The 21,543-nt window shown below is 48.5% G+C and overlaps 1 protein-coding gene across 4 annotated transcripts in view; it reads left to right on the top strand.

The window, feature by feature from the left end:
* The window catches only part of LOC108941576 (protein TANC2-like), a 151,684-nt gene that overhangs the window by 99,576 nt on the left and 30,565 nt on the right, over nt 1–21,543 (top strand). For 2 of the 4 annotated variants that reach the window (XM_029254272.1, XM_029254270.1), the window contains exons 3-4: nt 5,705–5,776; nt 8,300–8,482. In XM_029254272.1, the coding sequence (XP_029110105.1) occupies nt 5,705–5,776; nt 8,300–8,482 (255 nt within the window). Of the gene's footprint in view, nt 1–5,704; nt 5,777–8,299; nt 8,483–13,963; nt 14,486–21,543 lie in introns of those variants that run through there. The other 2 variants (XM_029254273.1, XM_029254274.1) reach the window with 2 other exon arrangements.

The raw sequence follows: 21,543 nt of genomic DNA, 5'->3' as shown, positions 1-21,543 counted from the left end.
ACAGGATAGGCTCTAGACCACTGCAGCCCTACACTGGGATAAGCAGGTATTGCTAATAAATGAATAATTAAGAACTATTGAAATGTTGTATCTTTGTTGGAATCACTCACACACACACACACACACACACACACACATCTTCAGAACCGCTTGTCCTATACGGGGTCACAGGGAACCTTAGCCTACCCGGTAACACAGGGCGTAAGACCGGAGGGGGAAGGGACACACCCAGGACGGGACGCCAGTCCGTCGCAAGGCACCCCAAGCGGGACTCGAACCCCAGACCCACCAGAGAGCAGGACCGTGGTCCAACCCACTGCGCCACCGTGCCCCCCTTTGTTGGAATCATTCATCTGGAATTTACGTTACTTTAATTTAGCACAATTGTGGCTTTTTCGTCCAGGCGCTACGCAAAACTTTGACAAGTACGAGTTTTATTTCATATCGGTGTAGGTTATCGTCACATATTTAGTATTGATTGTGAGTGTAGGTTGGCATGACTGCATCTTGGTGAAGATAATATGGTGATAGATTTTGCTGAATGTTTAAAGAAGCACGAGGCTCGTGGTGGGTTTCCATTCTGATAACATCCGCTTTGTGATGATTAAAGCTCAAGGGCAGGCTGGGGATCGCGGCTCAAAATGTATCGGCTGCACACGGTGTCAATAATGGTAGTTCCCCTTAGTTGCCCTTCGTGGCAGCAGCTGAAGTGGGCGAAGCTGATTGAGAACTGCTCTAATGGAGGTAATTCACTGAGCAGCGATCCATTAGCTGATGCTGAGGCCAAATGACAGAGTGAGGAGGCCACCAGGCAGTAGGGACATGAGGGTGGTTAAAGTGTTTGGCAACCACAAGATCTGCTGTTTGGTTTCACGCTGTTCTGCCAACTTGGCTACAGCTCATTAATCTCAACTGCTTCCCAGTTTTCTCGCTATTAAGATTTTTCATTATGAAGGACTGGCGTCCTATCCAGGGTGAACCGTCCCTCAGCCATGCACCCAGTGATTCCAGGATAGGCTCTAGACCATCATGACCCTGATCGGGACAAGCAGTTGGTGAAAATGGATGGATGGACTTTCATTATTTAGCGCAGGAGGTGGTTAGAGGACACGGTGGTTAGAGCTGTTGCCTTGAAATTGAGGGACCTGCTTCTGAATCCAAGCACCTACTGTACTGCCTGTAATAAGGTACATATTAATTTGATACCGTGAAAATGACCAAGTAGCATAACTGTATAAATAATCGTAAAAAGCTTAGCACACAAACATGGTAAATGCTTCAGATAAAAGAATAACACACGTTACAAACGCTGCCGTATTTCACTGTGGATCACTCTGAGGATAGAGGCCCACACTATTGTTGTTCTCCTGGAGATCCTCCTCTTCTGCTTCTGCAGTAATAGAGGCCTTCGATGGCCTCCAACCCACAACCCCCTCAAGCAAGCGGTGCGAACTGTGACCCCTCTAATCTGCCAGCTGAGTCATTTTAGGGTGTCGCAGGCGACGGGAATGGACGAGGAGCTTTTTAAAACTGATCCTCCAACATCTTTTGCATAAATTTTGGATTGGATTACTCATTCCCTTACGTCCAAACAATGACTTGGTTTTGGATTTTTTTTTTTTTCTTACCATATTTGTTTCCTTAAGAGGAACCGTAACATTGTCATTAAGCAGGTTGAATGTATGCGCGTGGCTGTGATGGACTCCGGTCCTGTCCAGGGTGTACCCCTCCTAACCTAGCACCATTGGACAAGGACAAACGGTTAATGCCACTGGGTTGGTATAGAACCTAAAGGTTGCCGATGCAACCCCACCTTCGCTGTATTGCCCTTTATTAGGGTAAAATGTATGTACCCCGAATTGTTTAAGTTAACTATTCTGCTGTATAAAAGGAAAAAAGAAATTTGCTTTTGATGAACACATGAGCTAAGCAGCAAAACAATTCTAGTACAAATGATATTAATGGCCGCTTATTCAGTTCTGTTGTCTGGAGATGAGGAGGTTGACGGTTGGGGGTAGTTAAGTGAGACGTTCAGAAAGAGCAGCTTGGGAGTGGAAATGCAGCCAAAATACTGTCCGATGATGTAAAAAGTGACCTTCTGTCCAGCAGGACCGGGCAGCCCTGCCGGAATTGCCGCCCTGTGCCGCACCATCTGCTCTGCAGCAGAAAGGTCTTAACGGGGTAAAGGTACAGTTAGTGTCTCAAACACAGAAATAAACTCTTGTCAATTTATAGGCAACAGTGGAAGCTCTGGGATCCCGTGACCCAGTGGAGTGTCAATACATGGAAGGAAAGTTTCCTGTGTTCATTCGGTAGGTTGTTGCTTGCTGGCGGAACGCTCACGGGTCCGTTTCGGCTCTGGATCCAATTTATATGGACTGGCTGATTTAATTAGATCTATGTGACACTCTCAGGTCCACCATGTGTGTCACTGGAGGGTGCTGGTGTGCTATTTTGCATTCGACCATAATTGAATCTTCAGTCCCACGCGCCTAACTGACAGTTCACGAGAATCCGGAGCTGGTAATAACCTAGTTTCCTGCAGACTAAACCAGAAGCGAATGGCACAGGAAGCAGGACACGGGAAGCGTTTTATAGCCGTGTGGTGGCAACTTGTTTAACGTTCGAATGATCTCTGTTGTTTCAGATAAAACTTGCTCAACCTCAAAAGCCAAATATTGGACACACAACACCATCCAACACTTTTGAAACTAGTGGAAACTAGTATGCCTCCTCCCGTTTGGTTAACAAGTCTCACCAGGAAATGAGCCACCATGTCTTCCCAGCTCCGATGCAGTAGTATGCTTTCGCTCTCCTCTCCAGTTCATCGGATAAATATATTGCCCAGGTCGACCACTTGTATTCAGACCTTTCACCGGTAACGCATACTAGATAAAGTAACATTGACCCTTTTTTTGCATGCCCCAGCGCAGTACACATATTGGGTCTCTACTTTGCATTTATTTATTTAGCAGACACTTTTCTCCAAAGCAACATCCAATGAACTCTATGTAGTGTTATGAGCCCACACACCTTATTCACCAAGGTTACTTACACTGCTAGATACACTACTTACACTGGGTCACTCATCCATACATCAGTGGAACACACACACTCTCTCTGTCACTCACACACTATGGGTGAACCTGACCAGCATGTCTTTTGCAGTGTGGGAGGAAACCGGAGCACCCGAGGGAAACCCGCGCAGGGAGAACGTGCAAACTCCACACAGACTGGTCAGGGGTCAAACCGCATTCTCTCGCACCACCCAGGCGCTGTGAGACAGCAGTGCTACTCACTGTGCCGCCCACAAAATGTGACCCAACCTGCATTCCTTGTTACTGTGTTCTTACTACGTTACTGTGTGCTGCCAGCTTTCAGTACGTAGTTCTTCGGTACCTTTTGGCGATGCCAAGTTGACACTCGTGTCTCGGTGTGGCTTGTTGTTAAATCAGCACCAGATGTGGCCACTGGACAGCTGGAGAAGTTCCTGTTAGAGTTGTTTGTAGTGGCTGGAAACAGTTGTGTTTATGAGTGAAATGATAAGTTTTTTTTGTCTGGTTGAAGTATTCTGAGTAGGGTAAACATGGAGCTATGTAAAAAAAAAAAAAGTATCAGCAGTCCATCCATGATAACTCCTCCAGCCCGACATGCCCTGGTGTGTCACAGATCTGTACCTTTTTACGTTGTTTAAATTTGGGCCTCAGCAACAAAGAAAACGCAGCCGTCCTGTTGCACGTATACATAATTAAAACCTGAGCACTCCTAAGAAATTGACAGCAACAATAACCCGCATGGTCCAGATTTAATTGAATACCAGCCCAGTAGAAGCCATTATATAACTCTCGCAATAAAATAAAAAAGAAAAAAATATATGTGCTCTGTAGTGCATCCTATAGGGAGTCTAACATGAAAGCGTCGCTCTCCTGCTTCAGACCACTTGGCTTGTTAGTGTGTGCATCCTTGCAGCTACGCGCCTCGACTAACAGAGGGTTGTGGGCGAAAGGTTGCTTTTTTCTTTTTAAACACTCCTTAAACAAGTTTTTAATTTTTAAAAAAATTTTTTAATATGAATGAATAATGTTGTGTGGAAAGGAGAGGTGTCTGTTATAAACCATAGGGCGAATCATGGTTTGAGTTTTGTGATGGAGCTTAATGTCATTATTTGTGTGTGTGTTGTGTGTAACTCTGTATTTCCCTGCTTTCTCTTCAAACTCTTCTTACATCGTGTAATGCGTACAGTACCAACAACAATACCGAGAAGTGGTTGTTGACACTTCGGCACAGATGACAAAGGTTCCCAAACTCTGCAGTCTATCCTTCTGTTGTCAGCAGTGCGATTCTTTTTGGCGGCGGAGGTGCACTGGGGCAACACTGACCAGGGGAAGCTTGAGCTCGGATGATGGAAGTTGGTCAGAACTCTGCATGACATTGTTTCACTCTATTTGAGACTCATGAAGAGGGATTTTCTGAAGGGAGGAAGAGGCAGATGCTCTGAAGGAGAACAGAGAGCTCTGGGGCCACCAGAGGAAGAGTAAACCATTGCCAGAGCATCAACAACATGATGGTGTCCTGTCTGACAAGAGGGGCAGCAGGAGGGGTAATGGTTAGTGCGGTTGTAATCAAAGGATGGGTTTGAGTCCCTGCTTCTGGTGCAGTGCCCTTGATCACAATGCTTCCTTTCGCTTCTGCAACACTGACCCAGCTGTATATATGGGTAAATCACTCGTAAGTAGCAGTGTGGCACAGTGGCTAGCGCTGTTGTATTATAGCAGCTGAATGATGTGTGTGTGCGTGTGTGTGTTGGTGTGAGTTTCCTCTAAATGCTGCAGTTTCCTGCCACAGTCCAAAAAACTTTTGTTTCAGGTCAGTTGGTGCCTCTGAATTAATTGTCTTTAGTGTTTGTGTGTGCGTGCGTGTGTGCGTGTGTGTGTTATGACACTGCTCTATTGAGGGGTGAATGACTGCAGGGAGTTTAGTGCAGCGTATCTCGCACTTTGTCACCTTGTACAAAAGTGTCAGCTAAGTAACACATAGTGCTCACTGCACATCACTTTGGAGAAGATTGTCTCGAAATTAATAAATGTAAATAGCTACTAAGTTAGTAAGTATACAAATGTAACATTGTATGGGCAAAGGCATCCACTTGAGACTTATAAGAGGCTGTACCATGCTTTTGTGGTGTGGCATTGCTATGCCTTTCACAACATCTGATGCCAAACGTCTACCTACTTAAGTGCGGTCGATACATTGATGGAGTCCGAAGCAAACGTCCACGCACTCCGATGATCGCCGGGACGAGGGCCCGCAGTTGCTCTCTTAAGGTTTTCTTCAACAGTATTGAGTGCGAAGACCGGTTGAGCGAAAGCGGCGGAAGCTGACGGACCGTTCTTTGCGGAAGGCACAGGGATCTCCAGTGACCCGTATCCCGTGGTACGCACCACCGGCTCGGGGGCGTCGTTGACGCCCGCCTATCGATTCGGCTCATTCAGCCCACCAGCTAGCCGGTTAGATGGCGTTTGTGCCAGCGCTCGTGGTGTATGTCGGTGTTCGCCGCCAGCCTACAGAAGCAGCACTCGCCCACTTCAGCCTGACGGTCTCTTCTTCCGCAGCGCTCGGCCGCAGGGTGTAGAGCCTCACCACCCGCCTCCTCCACCCCGGTGGCCGGCCTGCCCTCATCTGCTTTTCTCTATCATCCTGACAGACAGCGGGAGCGAAGACCCTGGCGATTTCCGGTCGACCTACGCCGACCCACGACTCGGCCACCTCACCCAAGGTAGGACTAAGCGAAAGGGGCACCCAGTGCTATGTATTTTTAGCAGTTCTGCCTCCCACTTTGTCCTTTTCCCAGGTCTATGAGCTCCTCATTTCGTTTAATCAGTCTTGGCTGAAATGCTCCACTTTTTCCCTCCATGTTGGTTTCACTGTGCATTAATATACCTTTATAACTGCACACAGTTTTACTGCATGGCTGAAATACAACAGTTAAAATGTGTTTTACTAGCAAAGAAGTGGGTCACGATAATGTAGCGTCAGTATACGGAGAAAATGCAAATACGTTACAAGTAATAAAACTCAAAGCCAAAGGGTTACGATACTCATCTCACAACACTTGTCATAAATCCCTCTCCGAGGACCTCAAAACAGGACCTCACCGTCCAGAGTTCATTGAAAATATCTCACAGATCAAATGTTATTGTTTGTTCTATATACATGTGTACTAATGTAGGTTATGAGAAGCTTTGTATTTAATGTGTTTTGAGTATCTTAAGGAACGTCGCTCCAATAAGCGATATCCTGTCACATTCTGAGATTAAGTGACTTGTAGAAAGCGAATGTCCTCCATTGGTAGTTAATTATTTGTCTTCCTTGTAATATAGAGATCAGTGCTGAGACACTCAGGGTCTGTGCAAATATTGGCAGAGTGTATCGAGCAGAATGCGTGGCTAATATGGACAGCACCCCTCTGGTGGTTGATATTCAGACAGTCGGACGTATACGGAAAGGTTCACGTTGCGTTGCCTGTGCGAGTCGTCGGCTGATGCCTAACGGGAGGTTGCGGAGGGCGTGCAGTAGCAGGAAGCAATGCAGCCCCTCTCACGAGGTGGGCGGAGCTTTCTGTTGGCGGGTTGTGTCAAGTGCCCCTCCCTTAGCGTTTGCCGTATGCCAGTGGGACAGCAGGCGTCCCATCATGTGACGCGGACTTCTACGGCTGGGCTTTGTGCTCGAAATGTCAGCGGGTCCTCGAGGAAAACACGCCGACATGTTTGCCACTGCAGCCTGCCCACGCGTTCTTCACTTTATTAAATTTTATTTTACAGTACTATCCGCTGCCCGTTGGACCTCTGCGCTGTTGTGATGTCAGTGTGGAGGAGGAGTCGGTGGTTCCGGCTTCACTCGGAATTTTTGGAAATGGCAGATATGAGACCATCTGCCTAAGCTCTTAGCGTAGCGTGGAGGACACTTGAGTTTATAAGTCCAGAAAAAGGAACATAGTGAACCAGTAGCTCTGAGGTAGAGAGCTCCCAGGGCCATTAAAAGGGTTCCAGCTGCACTCTCTAGCACAGTGGCGAGTTGTACCTTCCCTCTGTATGTGGGTGCAGCAGTTGGCACAGTGCTTAGAGCTGCCACTTTGCACTTCACAGAGCCAGGTGTGAATCCCACCTCCTGCTGTAACACCCTGACAGCTGACCATCAATGGACCTGCTCCCCAATAACTTCAGGATGTGATCATTTGCTACACCCTGGCCACTCTGCTACGCTTCTCCACCTCTGGCTTTTTGGCGATCCCACGCACGAGCGTTCCGGAGTCGGAAGCTTCTTGATTTTAGGTGGTGGAACGACCTCTTTTGCTCCCTCAGAACTGCTGAATCCATCTCAATGTTCAAAAAGGGACTCGAACCACATTTCTATCAGACTCGCTTCTCTCCTGACCTCCCATTCGTTCCGTAAACATGAGCTGCATAATGCGTTTAGACGCTTATCTTGGAAGAAGTGTCGGCTAAATGAATAAACATGTATGTTCTTATGCGTTTATAGTTGAGACCCTTTGGCCATTAGATCTGAGTGTGAGTGGAGGTGGGGCGCTCAAGGAAAAACTCTGAGCTCGGGTTGCATTCCCTCCTGCGGCTGAGTTAGGACAGCTGACAGGTGGCCTCCCCCTCTCACCCAGGGTCGGTCTTCATTTTATTACACTCCTGCAGGCCTGTGGTGTAATTACAGGCTGCCAGGCATCAAATGGAGTACTGCACCCACTGCTTAGAGCCCATCTCCCACGGACACACCTTTTTCCAGAGCAGTGTCCGTGTTCATGGCTTGGAACAAGAGCCATCGCAATAACGTACATTCTGTACTTACCTTTCTATACTTTTTACTGGCCTTTTTTGTGTCGCATCGAAGGGCCGTATAGGAGGTTTCTGCAGTCCTCCTTAAAGGGACAAATTCACGTGACTAATTTTAAATGTTGCCTGCGTCTGGCGACTTGTAGCTTGACAGCATTCCGATTCAAGAAGCACAACTGCCACACATGTACTTCTCTGAAATCCAAATTCCTCTGGACGTGCTCTTCTTGAACTGTTTTCTTGAGTTCTCGCATTTCTTCCGATCGTGAAACTGCAAGGGGTGTCCAATACGCTGAATTTCAAGTGCTCAAGTAGTCATCTGTGCATTAGGGAACAAGTCTGGAGTGGTTGTGTTGCACCGGAAGTGGCCGCCTCATTAAATGGAATAAGGTTTTAGGTCCGTGTTGAAAAGGCCCAACCCCATCAGTGATCGTGCCCTTTGTGCTCCTCCCTTGCAGGTGGCGGCACAACCAAAAGTGCACACACCTTTGAGGGCGACTATGGCGTCTCCCCGCTGGCGGTGACTGAAGGCATGCAGCATATCCGCATCATGGAGGGCGTGTCCCGCTCGCTGCCCTCCTCGCCGCTGCTCTCGCACCAGGCCATCAGCATGCGACTGCAGCCCTTGAAGAAGCTCTCAGGTACGGCAGCAGTCCTCACGCTCTTTTGGGGGCATTACTTGGGCAAAGTGGAGCGCTGCTGTGGTTACCTGCGCCCTTTTTCCGAGCGTCGTGTAGCATACACAGTATTATGCTGTGCTTGGTAGGCGCTTTTGACTAAAAACACAAGGCCATTTGGGCCACTTGGGCCACTTGCATTGCTGAATACTTTGCCGAAGGCAGTCGGACGCCTTGCTTAAGGGCGCTGCAGCCGAGTACCTTCTGGGTTGCGACCTAACAACCTTCAGGGTGCAAGTGTGTTTATAACAGGATGCTGCAGGAAGTGTCTGATGCGAGATGAGATCTACGTTGATCCATCCTCTGCCGTTTGGTTTTGATCTTTGGTTCCTGGAATGTCATACTGTTGACATGTCACGACCGACTGCTTCTCATCGCGGTCACGTCCCTAAGAAACTCTGTGCTATTGCTAATGCCAGCAAGGCAGAGTGGGTTTGTCTGTGTGCGAGATGCCACTGAAAGATTCCGTTTAACTGTGCGGTCGCAAACGTCTCTGGTCCTTGCGGCGCTGCTCAAAAATGACAGCAGAAATGGCAAATGAGCGAGTTTGTTCAGCTGCGGAAGGAGCACGTTTCGGTGCAACGCTGCAAGTTACCACTAGGGAGCATCACGATCTTGTTTTTCCCTCACTGCCTTTCCTCCTGCTGACAGTTGACAGGGAAAACATTTATATAATGCAGGGGGAACATTTAAACCGCTTTAATTGTCTCTTCTTAAGCCTTGTCATTTTTATGGTGCTTACTGGTGCTGGAGAGGGCTTGGATGGCCCCATGTCAGAGGCTGAGGCCGTTTTGGGAAACACTAATGGAACTTCACAGGGAGACGGCCTTATCGGAGTTATTAAAAGCCTCTTCTGTAGAAACAATTAAAACTGCTTAATTACTTTTCCATTTTATCTCAGTAGGTGCTGGCTTTAGCCTGGTATTATGAGTATGACTTAACAGCGAACATGCGCTTTCATCCAGAAAAAAAGTGACAACTGTGCTTTTTTCTCACTGATAGGGTAATATTAGTGGTTTGTCACATTAACCTAAATATTTACCTACATGATATGCTAAGAAGTCAACAGTGTGTTGACAGTGTTTTATCAGCGTATTTCAGATTGCGGACCAAAAGAGTCATGGGGTTGAGCTTCTGTAATGTAGAGGAATGTGCCCGTTGAAGATACCTGGGATTCATCCAATGGTTCTTGCTGTTAAGTTGTATTCAGCTGGTTCCTTGTCAAGACGGGCAAAGTAGTCACCAGTTTACCCAAAACTGGTTTTTGAACATACAAACCCTCCACACTGAGCGAGTGGCGTTGGAACACGCGCGCCAGAACCGTGAGGCACAGCACGACTCTCTGGGCCACCATGGCTGCGGTAACTTAGCAAAACGATGCAGAAGTGTGTATTATTTCACACAAGTTATTACTTCTGCTGCATAACAATGATGCCATTATTTTCCTGTTTAAAAAACTACTGCAAAGTCTTCTCTGGGCCTTGAACTGACAACCTTCCGGTTGCAATGACTGTACTTTGCCTTCACCACGCTGCTCACTAATCTGACGGCACACCATGAGTAAAGTGCACATGAAGGTGTGTGAAGGTAATGGCTTCGATGTGTGATTTGAAGTAAAGTCCCAGCATGCACCAGTGCAGCTCCGTCCAGCTGTCCGCCCCCCTGTGTCCGTGGATTTTCATCACCAGTCTCTGAACCCGTGTGATTCTTGAATGATAGTTACCAGGCTTTTGTTGTAAAAAGCTGCAGCATGATAGCAGTTATTGTTAGAAAAAAAAAAAAAAAAAAGCAGTGCCCTAATGGCCAAAGGGTGGCGCTCCTTATCCATGACCAACCTGTCAAAACATTGTGGAGACAGTTCTCTGATGATGGGGATGCGGTGGAGGAGCAGGCTTTGCCAGATCCTGCTGTCTGGTTGGTCTGGAGTTCAAGTCCAACTTGGGGTGCCTTGCGCTGGATTGGTGTCCCGTCTGGGATGTGTCCCCTTCTGCCCTGTGTTGCGAGGTTAGGCTCCGGTTCGCCTCGGGACAAGTGGTTTCAGACTGTGTCGGTGTAGCCTTTGACTCAGCATTATACTCAAAATGCTGGATTATTTAGCATGTAAAATAGTCTGTTATTTTTATTGTTCGTTAATTTCTTTTATTCTTTGTTGACTTCTGTTATGGGGAAGTAGTAAAGAGCACACACACAAGACAGATGTTGCCAATAACTGATCGGCAGGAGCTGATTGAACGTCTTCCTCCAGTGAAACACTTAAAAGCGGTTGTGTAATTTCTTTCTGAACAATACAGCGGTTTCTCCATTATGGCTGCAATCAATACAATTACTACCCTCCCAGTAGATTCCTATTCAAAGAGTGGAAAATTACACTTGGCCTTTAAGCCCGTTAGCAGGTCACATCAAACTAATTACAGGCGTACCCCATGCACCATAGTAAACTTGTTATTTCCCCAACACAAAGAAGAGTATTTACAGAAATATTTCCATGTGTTTATACCAAGGGAGGGGCAATCATGCCTTACGAGATGATTAATTACATCTGATTAATTAAATTTGTTATTTGGGTACAAATTGTCATCACCTGGCTCTCATTTGAATCATGTGCCGGGATCTCTGGAGGACTGCTCTGTTATTTATAAGGGTGTACACATGACCTTTTCAGCAATAATGTCATATTTGTATTTTGTAATAAATGCAAACAAAGCAGTAGACATGAACAAACAAAGACAACTTTCTCAAGAAGCACATTGTTTAATTAGTGTGACTTCTGGAAATACTAAAGGACATTAAGGGAAATTGAGTGTTATAACTTAGCTACTAATACAACCTCGGTGGTCGACACAAACCGGTCCTCGTGACCTCTGAGCGATACTAAAGATGAAGATGTGCTATGCCCCCCCCATAATTGACAAAATGGCCACTAAATTCAAAGTAAAACCTTTGGTAGAAATCTTATTTGTATGAGTGAAACAACAGGTAGGGCTCGTGTCCTGTAACTTCAAATCTTGTGTGGTGTTTGCGTGTGTTTCCTGTATGCGTGTGCAGCACAAAGACAGGTGACTCTAAATTACCTGGGTTTTTTTTTTTTTTTTTTTTGTGAGAGTGAGTGAGTGAGTGAGATTGCTCTGCAGTGGCCTGGCTTCTTGCCCAGAATGTACCCTGTCTCAGGTGCTTGGATCTGTCATAGGCTCCAGACCACTGCAGCCCCGAACTAGACAAGCATTTACTGACAATGGACTTATTTCATTTATTGATTTTGCTCATTCTCTCCTCCGGGGTGACTTACGATGTTAGGTTTGTACACTAAGCTGCTTATGAAGATTTACTCCCTAATTCAGACAGGTACATTCCACCGTATCATTTGTGGGTAAGTGCCTTGACCAAGCTGGCATAGGACTGCGTTGTTCAGTCGTAAGTGAGATCTGTAACCGCTACACCACCTACTGTTGTCCACAGGCTTTTTGTTTCCTTTTTGAAAATGCGAAGCTAAGGATGTTCGCTCCCATGGGCCGCGCTTGATGATGCCGTACAGGCCCAAAGGCGTGTCTACAGTTTCGCTGGACCTTTCTTCTTTTCTTCGAGGCAGAAATGTAACGTAATGTGCTGTGCGCTTCAGGGACACCAGTTAAGGTTTGATGATGTTTACATCTCTCGACTTGGGCCTTTGAATTAACGTAGGTGTTTGCGCATTCAGCAGTGTGTACGAGGGCATTGCTCTCCGGGGAATATGGGAGCACCGTGACAAGGCACTGTTTGCACCATCGTGCGCACCTGGCCGCGTAAGTGGCCTCCATACTTCTTCGTTATTCCACCATCTAGAGCAATTGTCATATCCGGTGAGTCTCAGGAGACGGCCGCCCATTACAGGTCGGCCATTATGCTTAACAGCTGTCAACAGACCCTGTGAGATACAGTAGTCCTTTGGCTCTCTGAGCATCACCCTGTCCTCGTGTTGGAAGAAGTAACGCAAGACTCATGAGATTGTAATGCTTTTTCTGGCTGCTCAGCTGGTACCGATTTTATAATTATGACTCCGGGGTATGAGTTTTCGTCCACACATCAAGCCTTAACGTGAATAAGAGCTCTGAGTTTTGACAGGGTCACCGAGCTTTTGATTCTGCTGTAATCTGGGTGTTTCTGAGTCCGTTGAGGGGTTTTAATCATCTAACCTGTTAAGAGTCTCTCTCTCTCCTTGTTGGGGGATTATAGTCTCATGATGACCAGACGGTTCCCATTTGTCTCATGCAGTAATTTAACTTTTTCTGAGTAGTTCATAGGTTTTTTCATGGATGTACCTGCAGTTCAAGCCATGACTATTTGACCTCCTTAATTCTGCTTACCTTTGCAAGTCCATTATTTTATAGAACTCTATGAACAACATGCGTTTTGCAGCAGACAAAGAGCTGTTGATACAGACACGTAACTGTCCAGTTTGTCTGTCCCACTTTTTTGGGGCTTGCGTTAGACAAGTAGCTGCATGTAAAAGTGGGGAAAAAAAAGTCTGGTTGCACATACGGTGGTGATCGTGGCAGAGGGTGCAATACAATATATGGACCTCAGCAAATGGGGAAAGAAGAGAACTGGGTCTGACAGAGATGTGTTTTGAGACCCTTCTCGAATCCTGGAAAGGATTCGGTGTTTCCGAGCGACGGAGGGAGGTCATCCCCCTTCATCTAAGTTAAAACCAGGAACCTACAGGGCTTTGATTTTGGGTCCCTTGCGAGTGGGACGACAACACGGCCGGAGGTGGAGGAGGGCGGTAGTGTTAGCGGAGCTCAGGGAGCGATCAGGTCCTGTACGTATCCCTACAAGATAACAACTAACAACTGCAGAAAAAATGGAAGGATGCTTAATTTGGTGGCCCAGTTTCTAATGATGAATTAAGGTTAATGCCGCAACTTTCTTCTCGCTTGGCAAGTTTATCCATTTATGGTGCCTTGGTGATACTTGATAACGTGATTTATCTTGTATCTCATTTGTCCTGGTGTGCCTGGTTTGCATGCTCCCATTATCTGAATGACACATGGTGAATATAAGTACTTTTATGGTAATTTAGGATCGCGGCGTGCCAGGCCTTTGATATATCGGTACCGGCTTACCCGTTTTGGCAGACATGTTGGGTTTATTAATAAGCTTAGAAGCCCTCCCTGTTTACATTTGAGCTGCATAAAATGGCAATATTGACAGTATTTTAAGTATCCTTATATATGTTGCACAGGATTCTAAGCTGATGGGACTATGACACAGGATTCCTGTCTGTCACGCGTTTTCCTGCCCTTGCCAGGATGCCTTTGAGCTCGATTACATACGCGTGCCGCGTCTTTTCCCCTTCGTCAGATATGCTGCCAGAATCAGCCACAGTGTCTCTTTAATAACTCCTTCCTTCGCCTTCCCATCTCTTTTTTTTCCTCTTTTTTTTTTTTTTACACACCCTTATACTCTCTCTCCTCCCCTACGGTTGCCTTGACAACAGCAGTTCTGCGCCATTCATCTCCTACAGACCTGGGCTCTCGCAAACAAACACACGCACACGCAGAGGGAGGACAGAGCACCGGGAGAGGGGGACGAACCGGTCACGCGGGAATCGGCAGGGAGTGGCAGGACAGGGCGCGGTGCGACGAGAGGGCGCCCCCCTCCGTGTAGCCCTCGCTACCTCGGACCTCTGACCACCGCCACCTCCGCAGCAGCCAGCCGCTGCCACCTCAGCACCTTCCGAGGATGCCAACGCGCAGCGCGAGCTGCAAGACCAATTCTCTTGACGTTTTTTCCAGCGCGTTCCTCAGAATAACAGCTCCTCGCTGTGCCTTTCTTCCCCCCACCGGTGCGTTCGCCGAGCACCAGTCCCGCCTCTCCTGATGAACTGGTCCCTGCCAGGGGAGGACAGGTCGTTGGCGTCCCTGGATGGGGATGTGGAGCAGCCGGCACCCTTATCTGGTTTGGCGGACTGCAGGAGCTGGTTTGAGAATGGTGAGAGTGTCGCTCGGCCGCTTCTTCTGTCTGTAGGGCTTCTCTGTCACAGGAGCTGTGGGCCACTCTGTTCACCTGGGGGGGGGGGGGGGGCTTTGTGTGGACAGGAGCGCAGAGAAGAGGCTCTCCTGTCAGCCCTGTAATCGCAGCGAATGGGTACAAATGTGGGTGGAAAGAGATCTGTGTGGGATTGTTTCTGCACTGTTGCTGCTGCAATGGATGCTTAGCATCCCAGCTTTGCATCCACATCCGTCGTACGACCTGCACTGGGGGGGAGGAGAGCAGGAGGATGTAAGTTACGCTGGTAAACTGACAGTAGCCGTCTACATGTGGACTCAGATACTAATTCTCATAGTGACTTGAATCATATGGTTGTGTGTGTGTCTGTCTGTATGTCTGTCTGTCTGTCATTCCATTTTCAGCAGCTGCCTGTCGAGTGTGGGTTTGCAGTGTGTCTGTGTGCATATGGCTGTGTGTTAAACTGTGTCCTCTTACACGTACATGTAAAATGTGAGATTTGAGCAGGTGGTCAGTTGTCCTGAATCTTCACCTTTGTTTCTGCGTGTGGGTGCGCTTGCTGCAGGCCAAGATGTTTGGGTCTGGCTGCACCTCCAGGTCCCTGCTAGTCCAGCCCGCACAGGGGCTTGTTGGTGAGAGGAAACCACAACATGGGCAGAGTGCTGCTCCCAGGGGAGTACTATTTAAAAGTGCACTCCGGTGCAGCCTGTGGCTGGGAGCTGTGTGCCGACAGGCTTTGCTGAAACATGTCAGCTACGGGAGGGAAGAGAGGGAAAGGAAACGATAACGTGAACGAGAGATCCCTCGCTGCGTGAAGTGCCGAATGACCCGTGCTTTGTCTGTCTGAAAGGGTTTTTGTGCGGCTGTTGATCGTGCCCATTTTAACTGTGAACGCCACATAATGCAGATGCCCTGTCTCTGTGTCTCTCTGTCTAGTCTCCGTGCCTCTCTCCCCATGCCAGCCGCAGTTCTGCAGTGCCGTTTATCTGCAGCACAGCTAGATGCGCCGCCTCTCAGGTCTCCCCTCGGTACCCGTGGCCGCTGCGATGTCAGTTTCTGCCATGGTCTGCTTCCTTCAATGGATTGCCTACCCTCACCTCCTCCGGCTAACCCCTCTGTCCCCTCCAACCTGATGAATTTGCGGCAGCAAACGTGTCTGTTTGCTTTCTCCCTTCCCTGAGTACACTGACCGGCTATGCTTGCTTTTTCTCTGGTCATGAGATGTTGGGTTTTTTTTTTTTTGTTGTTGTTTTTCTTTCCCCCTTTCTCTTCTTTGTCGTACCATCCCACAGTCCGCTGCTAGTAGCCTCGGTTACAGCTGCTTCGTGGCACACGGATGTAGGGCGGCTCTGCCCAACTACCTCTGTGCCCTTGGTAAATAATTGTAATAGAAAGCTGTGTCAACTGTGTTTCTAACTGTAGGCTGTGTGTGTGTGTGTGTGTGTGTGTGTGTGTGTGTGTGTGTGTGTGTGTGTGTGTGTGCGCGCACGCGCGCACAGAATGGTTGGCAGGGTTATGGAGACCTGCGCCAGCGACTGCAGCACACGGAGAGCCGCTATAATCAGCAAGCCTGGTGAATCACATTACGGGAGCCTTCCCCCCCCACCACCACCAGCACTGCGCTACGGCACAAGTGTCTGCATCACTATTTGTTATTGCAGCTGAGCCATGGCCCAGGTAAACGGGCGTCCGCTTCGACGCGCGCTCCACAGGAAGCGATTAGGCCTCTGCGAGCTGTCCCACCCCACCCCCCATCCACCCACCGCAGAGAAATTATGTAACGGTCGGCATCGTGTTTCATCCACCGTGGGAAGTGAGATTTTTCTTTTCCCACGACCACGCTTCTTTTCCAGGGGGAGCGGAAGGAGCCACTCGCAGCTGCTGGGTTAATAAAACGGTGTATCTACGGTGCGTTGGTCGGAGGGAAGCTGGGTAGAGCTGCGTTGCGGGGAAGAGCTGCCAAACGCGGGTCATTATACATGCGCTGCCTTCGTGGCCGTGAGCAGAATACTTGACTTGAATCGCGTTAGATAAGAATTGAGTTTCGAGCCGCGGGTGAAGTAGAAACACCTCTGTCGCTTAGCCTTGGTACAATTGTCCCTGTGAAAATTATGTGCAGATGACATTAAATCACATGTGATTTCTGCACATTATTCAGTTTTAAACTAATACACTTCTGTTACTTGTATGCCTGTAGTTGGAGCTCTGCTGTCCGTTGTCCCACAAACATATTGCGTCCTGTAAATGTGTTCGTTCAGCCATCCATGCATCATCCGTGACTGGTGTAGAGTCGCGGTGGTCTGGCGCCTATCCTGGAAACACAGGATGTGGGCACGGTGCAACTGAGGGGGGTATTTGCAGGGAAATCGCACCAGCTTCTTTCACTCACGCTCGTTCCCAGCTGAGTCCGACTACCTAAAAAGCCAACTCGTAATGTGAAGGTGTCCGGTTGGCGAAGCTGAAGATCTCTGCTCTTGCTGTTGTACCCTCGATCGAGATTGTCACCTTGAATCGATACAGTATCAATTCCACACACGGTACAAATGGGTAAATGACCATAGGTACTTGTGTACAAACCTGAAAGTTGGACAAAGGCATCACCTAACAAAATTGATGTAGTTGAAATGTAATATGCTTCTTCTGACCTTCCCGTGTGACTGGAGGATGGCGTGGAGATGTATGTACACTTGTGAGTCAGACTCGCTGTGAATAATCATATACTTTAGTCTGGCAGTGAAATGGGTTCATCTTGTTCCTGTTTTATTCTTCAGATATGCATCAGTTCACCAACATTGACGCCTTTGAGCCGGAACTAGTGTTTTGCTGGCATGTGATATATTTTATGCAGTTTACTGTTGGTGGAATGTACTCGATGTACACTAATTCATTAAAGAACATTTACCAGATGTTAAACATTTTGCATAGCTTAAGGTTTTTTTTTTTTTTTAACACACACACACACATAATGTCTAGAACAGCTTGTCCCGAGTAGGGTCATGGCGAGCCAGAGCCTAACCCGGCACAAAGGGCGCAAGGCTAGAGGAGAATGGGACACACCCAGGATGGGACACCAGTCTACCGCACGAGCCCCAAATGGGGCTCGAACACCGGACAGGAGGACCCGGCCAAACTCGCTGTGCCGCTGTGCCACCGCACCCCTTTTTTGTTTATTACTGAAGTATTCTCCTTTTTTTTTTTTTTTTTTTTTTTTTTTTGCGTCTGCTTTTGTCCAATAAGTGTAGCGGTGTTTGTTTTGTGTATTGCCTGTTTTTCCTACAGACTTTGGATAACCTGGTTTCACTTGGGGGGAGGGGCACAGTGGCGCAGCAGGCATGGCTGGGTCCTGCTCTCTGGCGGGTCTGGGGTTTGAGTCCTGCTTGGGGTGTCTTGCAACGGACTGGCGTCCCGTCCTGGATTTGTCTAGCCCTGCGCCCTGTGTTGCCGGGTTACGCTCTGGTTCACCGCAACCCTGCTTGGGACAAGTGGTTTCAGATGCTGTGTGTGTGTGTGTGTGTGTGTGTGTGTGTGTGTGTGTGTGTATATAAATGTATGAACAGCCCATGATTTATTGGGGACTGTAGAGGGCACAAAAATTCAGAGCAGGTCTAAATTTACGTCAGGAAAGTCATTGCATTTGTGTACTCGAAGGAGAAATACTTACCTCCATATTAATCATAAGAGATTAATGTAGCAGACCCAAAGAATGGACACCCTGCAGTTATACACAGTCACACAGCTCTTGGAAAACAGTGACTGTGGCTCAGCTGCTGTCACCAGCAACTCTTTTAAAAAAAAAAAAAAAATTGCAAATCTAAGGAAGAAGAAGCTGGAGTTTATTCTTTGAATAAACAGCATTTTGTTCACCGAAGATCTTAATTTAAGTTTGCTGGCATGTGTAGATGTGCAAGCTATGCGGTAACAACATAAAACTGCAATGCACCACAAACATTTTATGCAACTCTCTGGGCAAATACTATGAGTCGAGCATTAGATGTACCGCGATGAGGGAGCTCAGCTTGGCCCTGGCGCACAGCCTGTATACGGACGTAATGGCGAATGAAACGGACGGGGGCGCAGTGAAGGAGGGACCCTAAGGTAGTGTGTTCCGGAGCTGCTTCTGTGTGTGACGCCGCAGTTTGGGGCGATGCCGGCGCGAGCAGCTCTGCCGCGCTTGGCCGCAAGAGCGGTAGGCTCAGCCCCTCGCTGCGTGTGGCCCCAGAAACCTCTTTAATCCCCTCCGTTTCACCTTCGCGAATCCCCACAGACAACTGAGCCCTACTGGGGAGAGTCACGGAGCTGCTGAGACCCTCGCCACCTTGCTTTTCCTCCAGAGTCGCTGTTTTGTGAAGTCTGCCTTCAGCTTTGTCGGGCGCACACTGGGACTGCACAGTTCAAGGGGTCTCCGGTGCGTTTCGGAGGGAACGGGGAGGGAGAACGGACTCGTCTGAAGGTGAACGCTCACAAATCGTGGGCGCAGATACACTAGCAGCTGCCCGAGTACACGGTGTACTGAATCCTCTTCTGCAATGGTGCTTTAGTGTGGTTTGTGCCGGTGTGTCGCGGCTGCCGTTGCCCAGCGCCGCCGGCCGGCTGGACCCTGTGACGATCCGTCCTGCGTGCTCCTCTCTACCTGCTGTGGGCTCGAGATAAGAGTGCCTCATTTACAGGCCCGACTGGAAGCTTGTAGGGGAGACGAGGTTTCTTGTACAAATTGACAGCTTTTCCAGGTATCTGCCTTTGTGTGGCAATCGGATAGCGGTAGCGAGAAGCAGTGATTTTTGGAGAAATGTCAGGTGCCGGTCGCCACTGTCAAGCATTATTATAATCAGCTGGATTTCACTCTGCTTGTTGCTCCATGGATGGTTTTGGGAGAAAAACACTAGATGTGTGCTGACTGCCGTCGACTGCTGTAATGTTTACAGGGCCCAGTGTTTACGCTGTGTTGCAGATGCCGCATGAGTGTTTATACACTCCTCATAATTTCTCTTCTAATTGTCAGTAAACGGAACTTTTTTCCCATTATTTTTAAGCATGTGTACGTTATCAATAGCAGCTTCAGCGTTGCAGGGTCGTCGTGGAGCAGAGCCTATCCGCAGTCGAGCACTGTACCCATGCACATACTGTATGTATATGTGTAAGTCAGCCTCATCTTTTGGGTGGAGAGCATTGTTTGAAAACCTGACCTGGAAGAGCCTTGTCAGTGATTGCCACTGCTTTCCTGCAGGGGAAACCTCTTCCGAGGTTTTTTGTTTAATTCCGTGCCCCTGTTACATGCGAGCGTTTTCAGAAGTCCATTCCCTCACTTTTTTTTAATTTAAGGGTCAAGGTGGGACCGTGAGGAAAGGTTAATGGAAGGTGTACAGTTTTTATCTGAAGAATTCCTGAAAATGAGATGCAGGCCATTCGCTTTGTAATACTTGTCCATGTTTAACACACACACACATTTTCAGAACCGCTCATCCCATACGGGGTGACGGGGAACCGGAGCCTACCCGGTAATACAGGGCGTAAGGCCGGAGGGGGAGGGGACACACCCAGGACGGGACGCCAGTCCGTCGCAAGGCACCCCAAGCGGGACTCGAACCGCAGACCCACTGAAGAGCAGGACCCGGTCCAACCCACTGCGCCACCGCACCCCCTCCATGTTTAACATTAAAGTGTAAATCCCTTTTTTGAGGAGAGATGAGAAAAAACCAGATCACGAGACTCCCTGAATCAACGTCTCAAATGCAGCGTGTGGTTCCTGTGGTATCGCTGGTTTCTGCTCTCTAAAAGGAACCGGACGCCCTACAGCAGCTCTTTCGGTTTGTGTTCAGTGGATCTGCTGGTTCCGCTCTGGTTCTCCTGTGCGGAAGGTGTGGTCCGTTGGATGCAAGCAAGGCCCCCAACGGAACGATGTGTCCAGCTGTATGAGCTCCGCTGTCGAGCCAGTTCAGACTCCTCCTGTTCCTCCACCAGGCGCCCGGTGCATGTCTCCGATGACCCTCTGAGCAAAGCCAGGCTCTGTGCCACGGGCGACGCAGGGAGGAGCATGGATCGGCAGCCATTCAGCCTATGTATTAATATCAGCCATAATTAGTACCTCTGTCTTCTCATTATCATGACGCATCTGCCTGCGTCTGGGACTCTTGTCATAGATGGAAGCGCAGCGGCGAAGTTGCGGAGGCGTCATCTGTCGTGTTCGACACAGGTTTTGTCGGAGGCTACAGGTCAGAATGCGGGAGGGCCTGTGCTCGTGCGGAAGACAGCCGCTCTCTTCTTTGGGGGAGAGGTGTTGTTCTCCTCCTCATTACACCGGTTGTTATGCTGGCAGTGCATGTTCTAGGGGAGGATGCTGTCCTTACCGTACCTAATCTGTGTGACTCACTTGGCCCATAGGAGTGCCTCAAGACAGCAAGTACTGTCGAAGTGAGGTGTGAACAGGGCGTTAGTCAGGTCTCTTGTGGAGTCGCACCACAGCGGGCAAAAAGCCCGAAGCCGACTGGTCTCGTTTACCTTTTATGCAGTTTAACATCTTCTTCCCTTCATTGAAGGCACTCGTACAGCTTCATTCATCCATTGTCAATCACCACGTGTACAGTGTGGGGTCACAGAGGCCTGGAGCCTATCCCAGCCGTACAGGCCGCAAGGCAGAGTACACCCTGGATGGGACGTAAGTCCATTGCATACAAGTCCCGAGTGATATTGTAGGGGGATGTTGGGCCATTTTTCTAGCTGGAAAGCGCATGTTCGCATCGGCCTTGAGTGATGTGGTGGTTTGAGAGGCAATGGGGAGGGTTTGGGTTTGTAGTGGCATTCATGAAGCCTTGAAATTTTATCAACGTCTAAGGAGTTGTTTCTGGAGTATGGGAACATCATAAGGAAACAGTATTTGCATCTGGTTGTCCGTGATGACTTAGTCACTTTACAGACATTATTATAGGCAGTATACTGTTGTTTGATGCTCCAGACTACGATCATTTGCAAGCAGTACATCTGTAGGGGGGGGTGCACGCTGGAACAGAGGGCTTGGCCGGGTCCTGCTTTCTGGCGGGTCTGGG

This window comes from Scleropages formosus, chromosome 8 (assembly GCF_900964775.1).
Source record: "Scleropages formosus chromosome 8, fSclFor1.1, whole genome shotgun sequence".
NCBI lineage: Eukaryota > Metazoa > Chordata > Actinopteri > Osteoglossiformes > Osteoglossidae > Scleropages > Scleropages formosus.
This window is presented reverse-complemented; position numbering and strand designations above follow the sequence as displayed.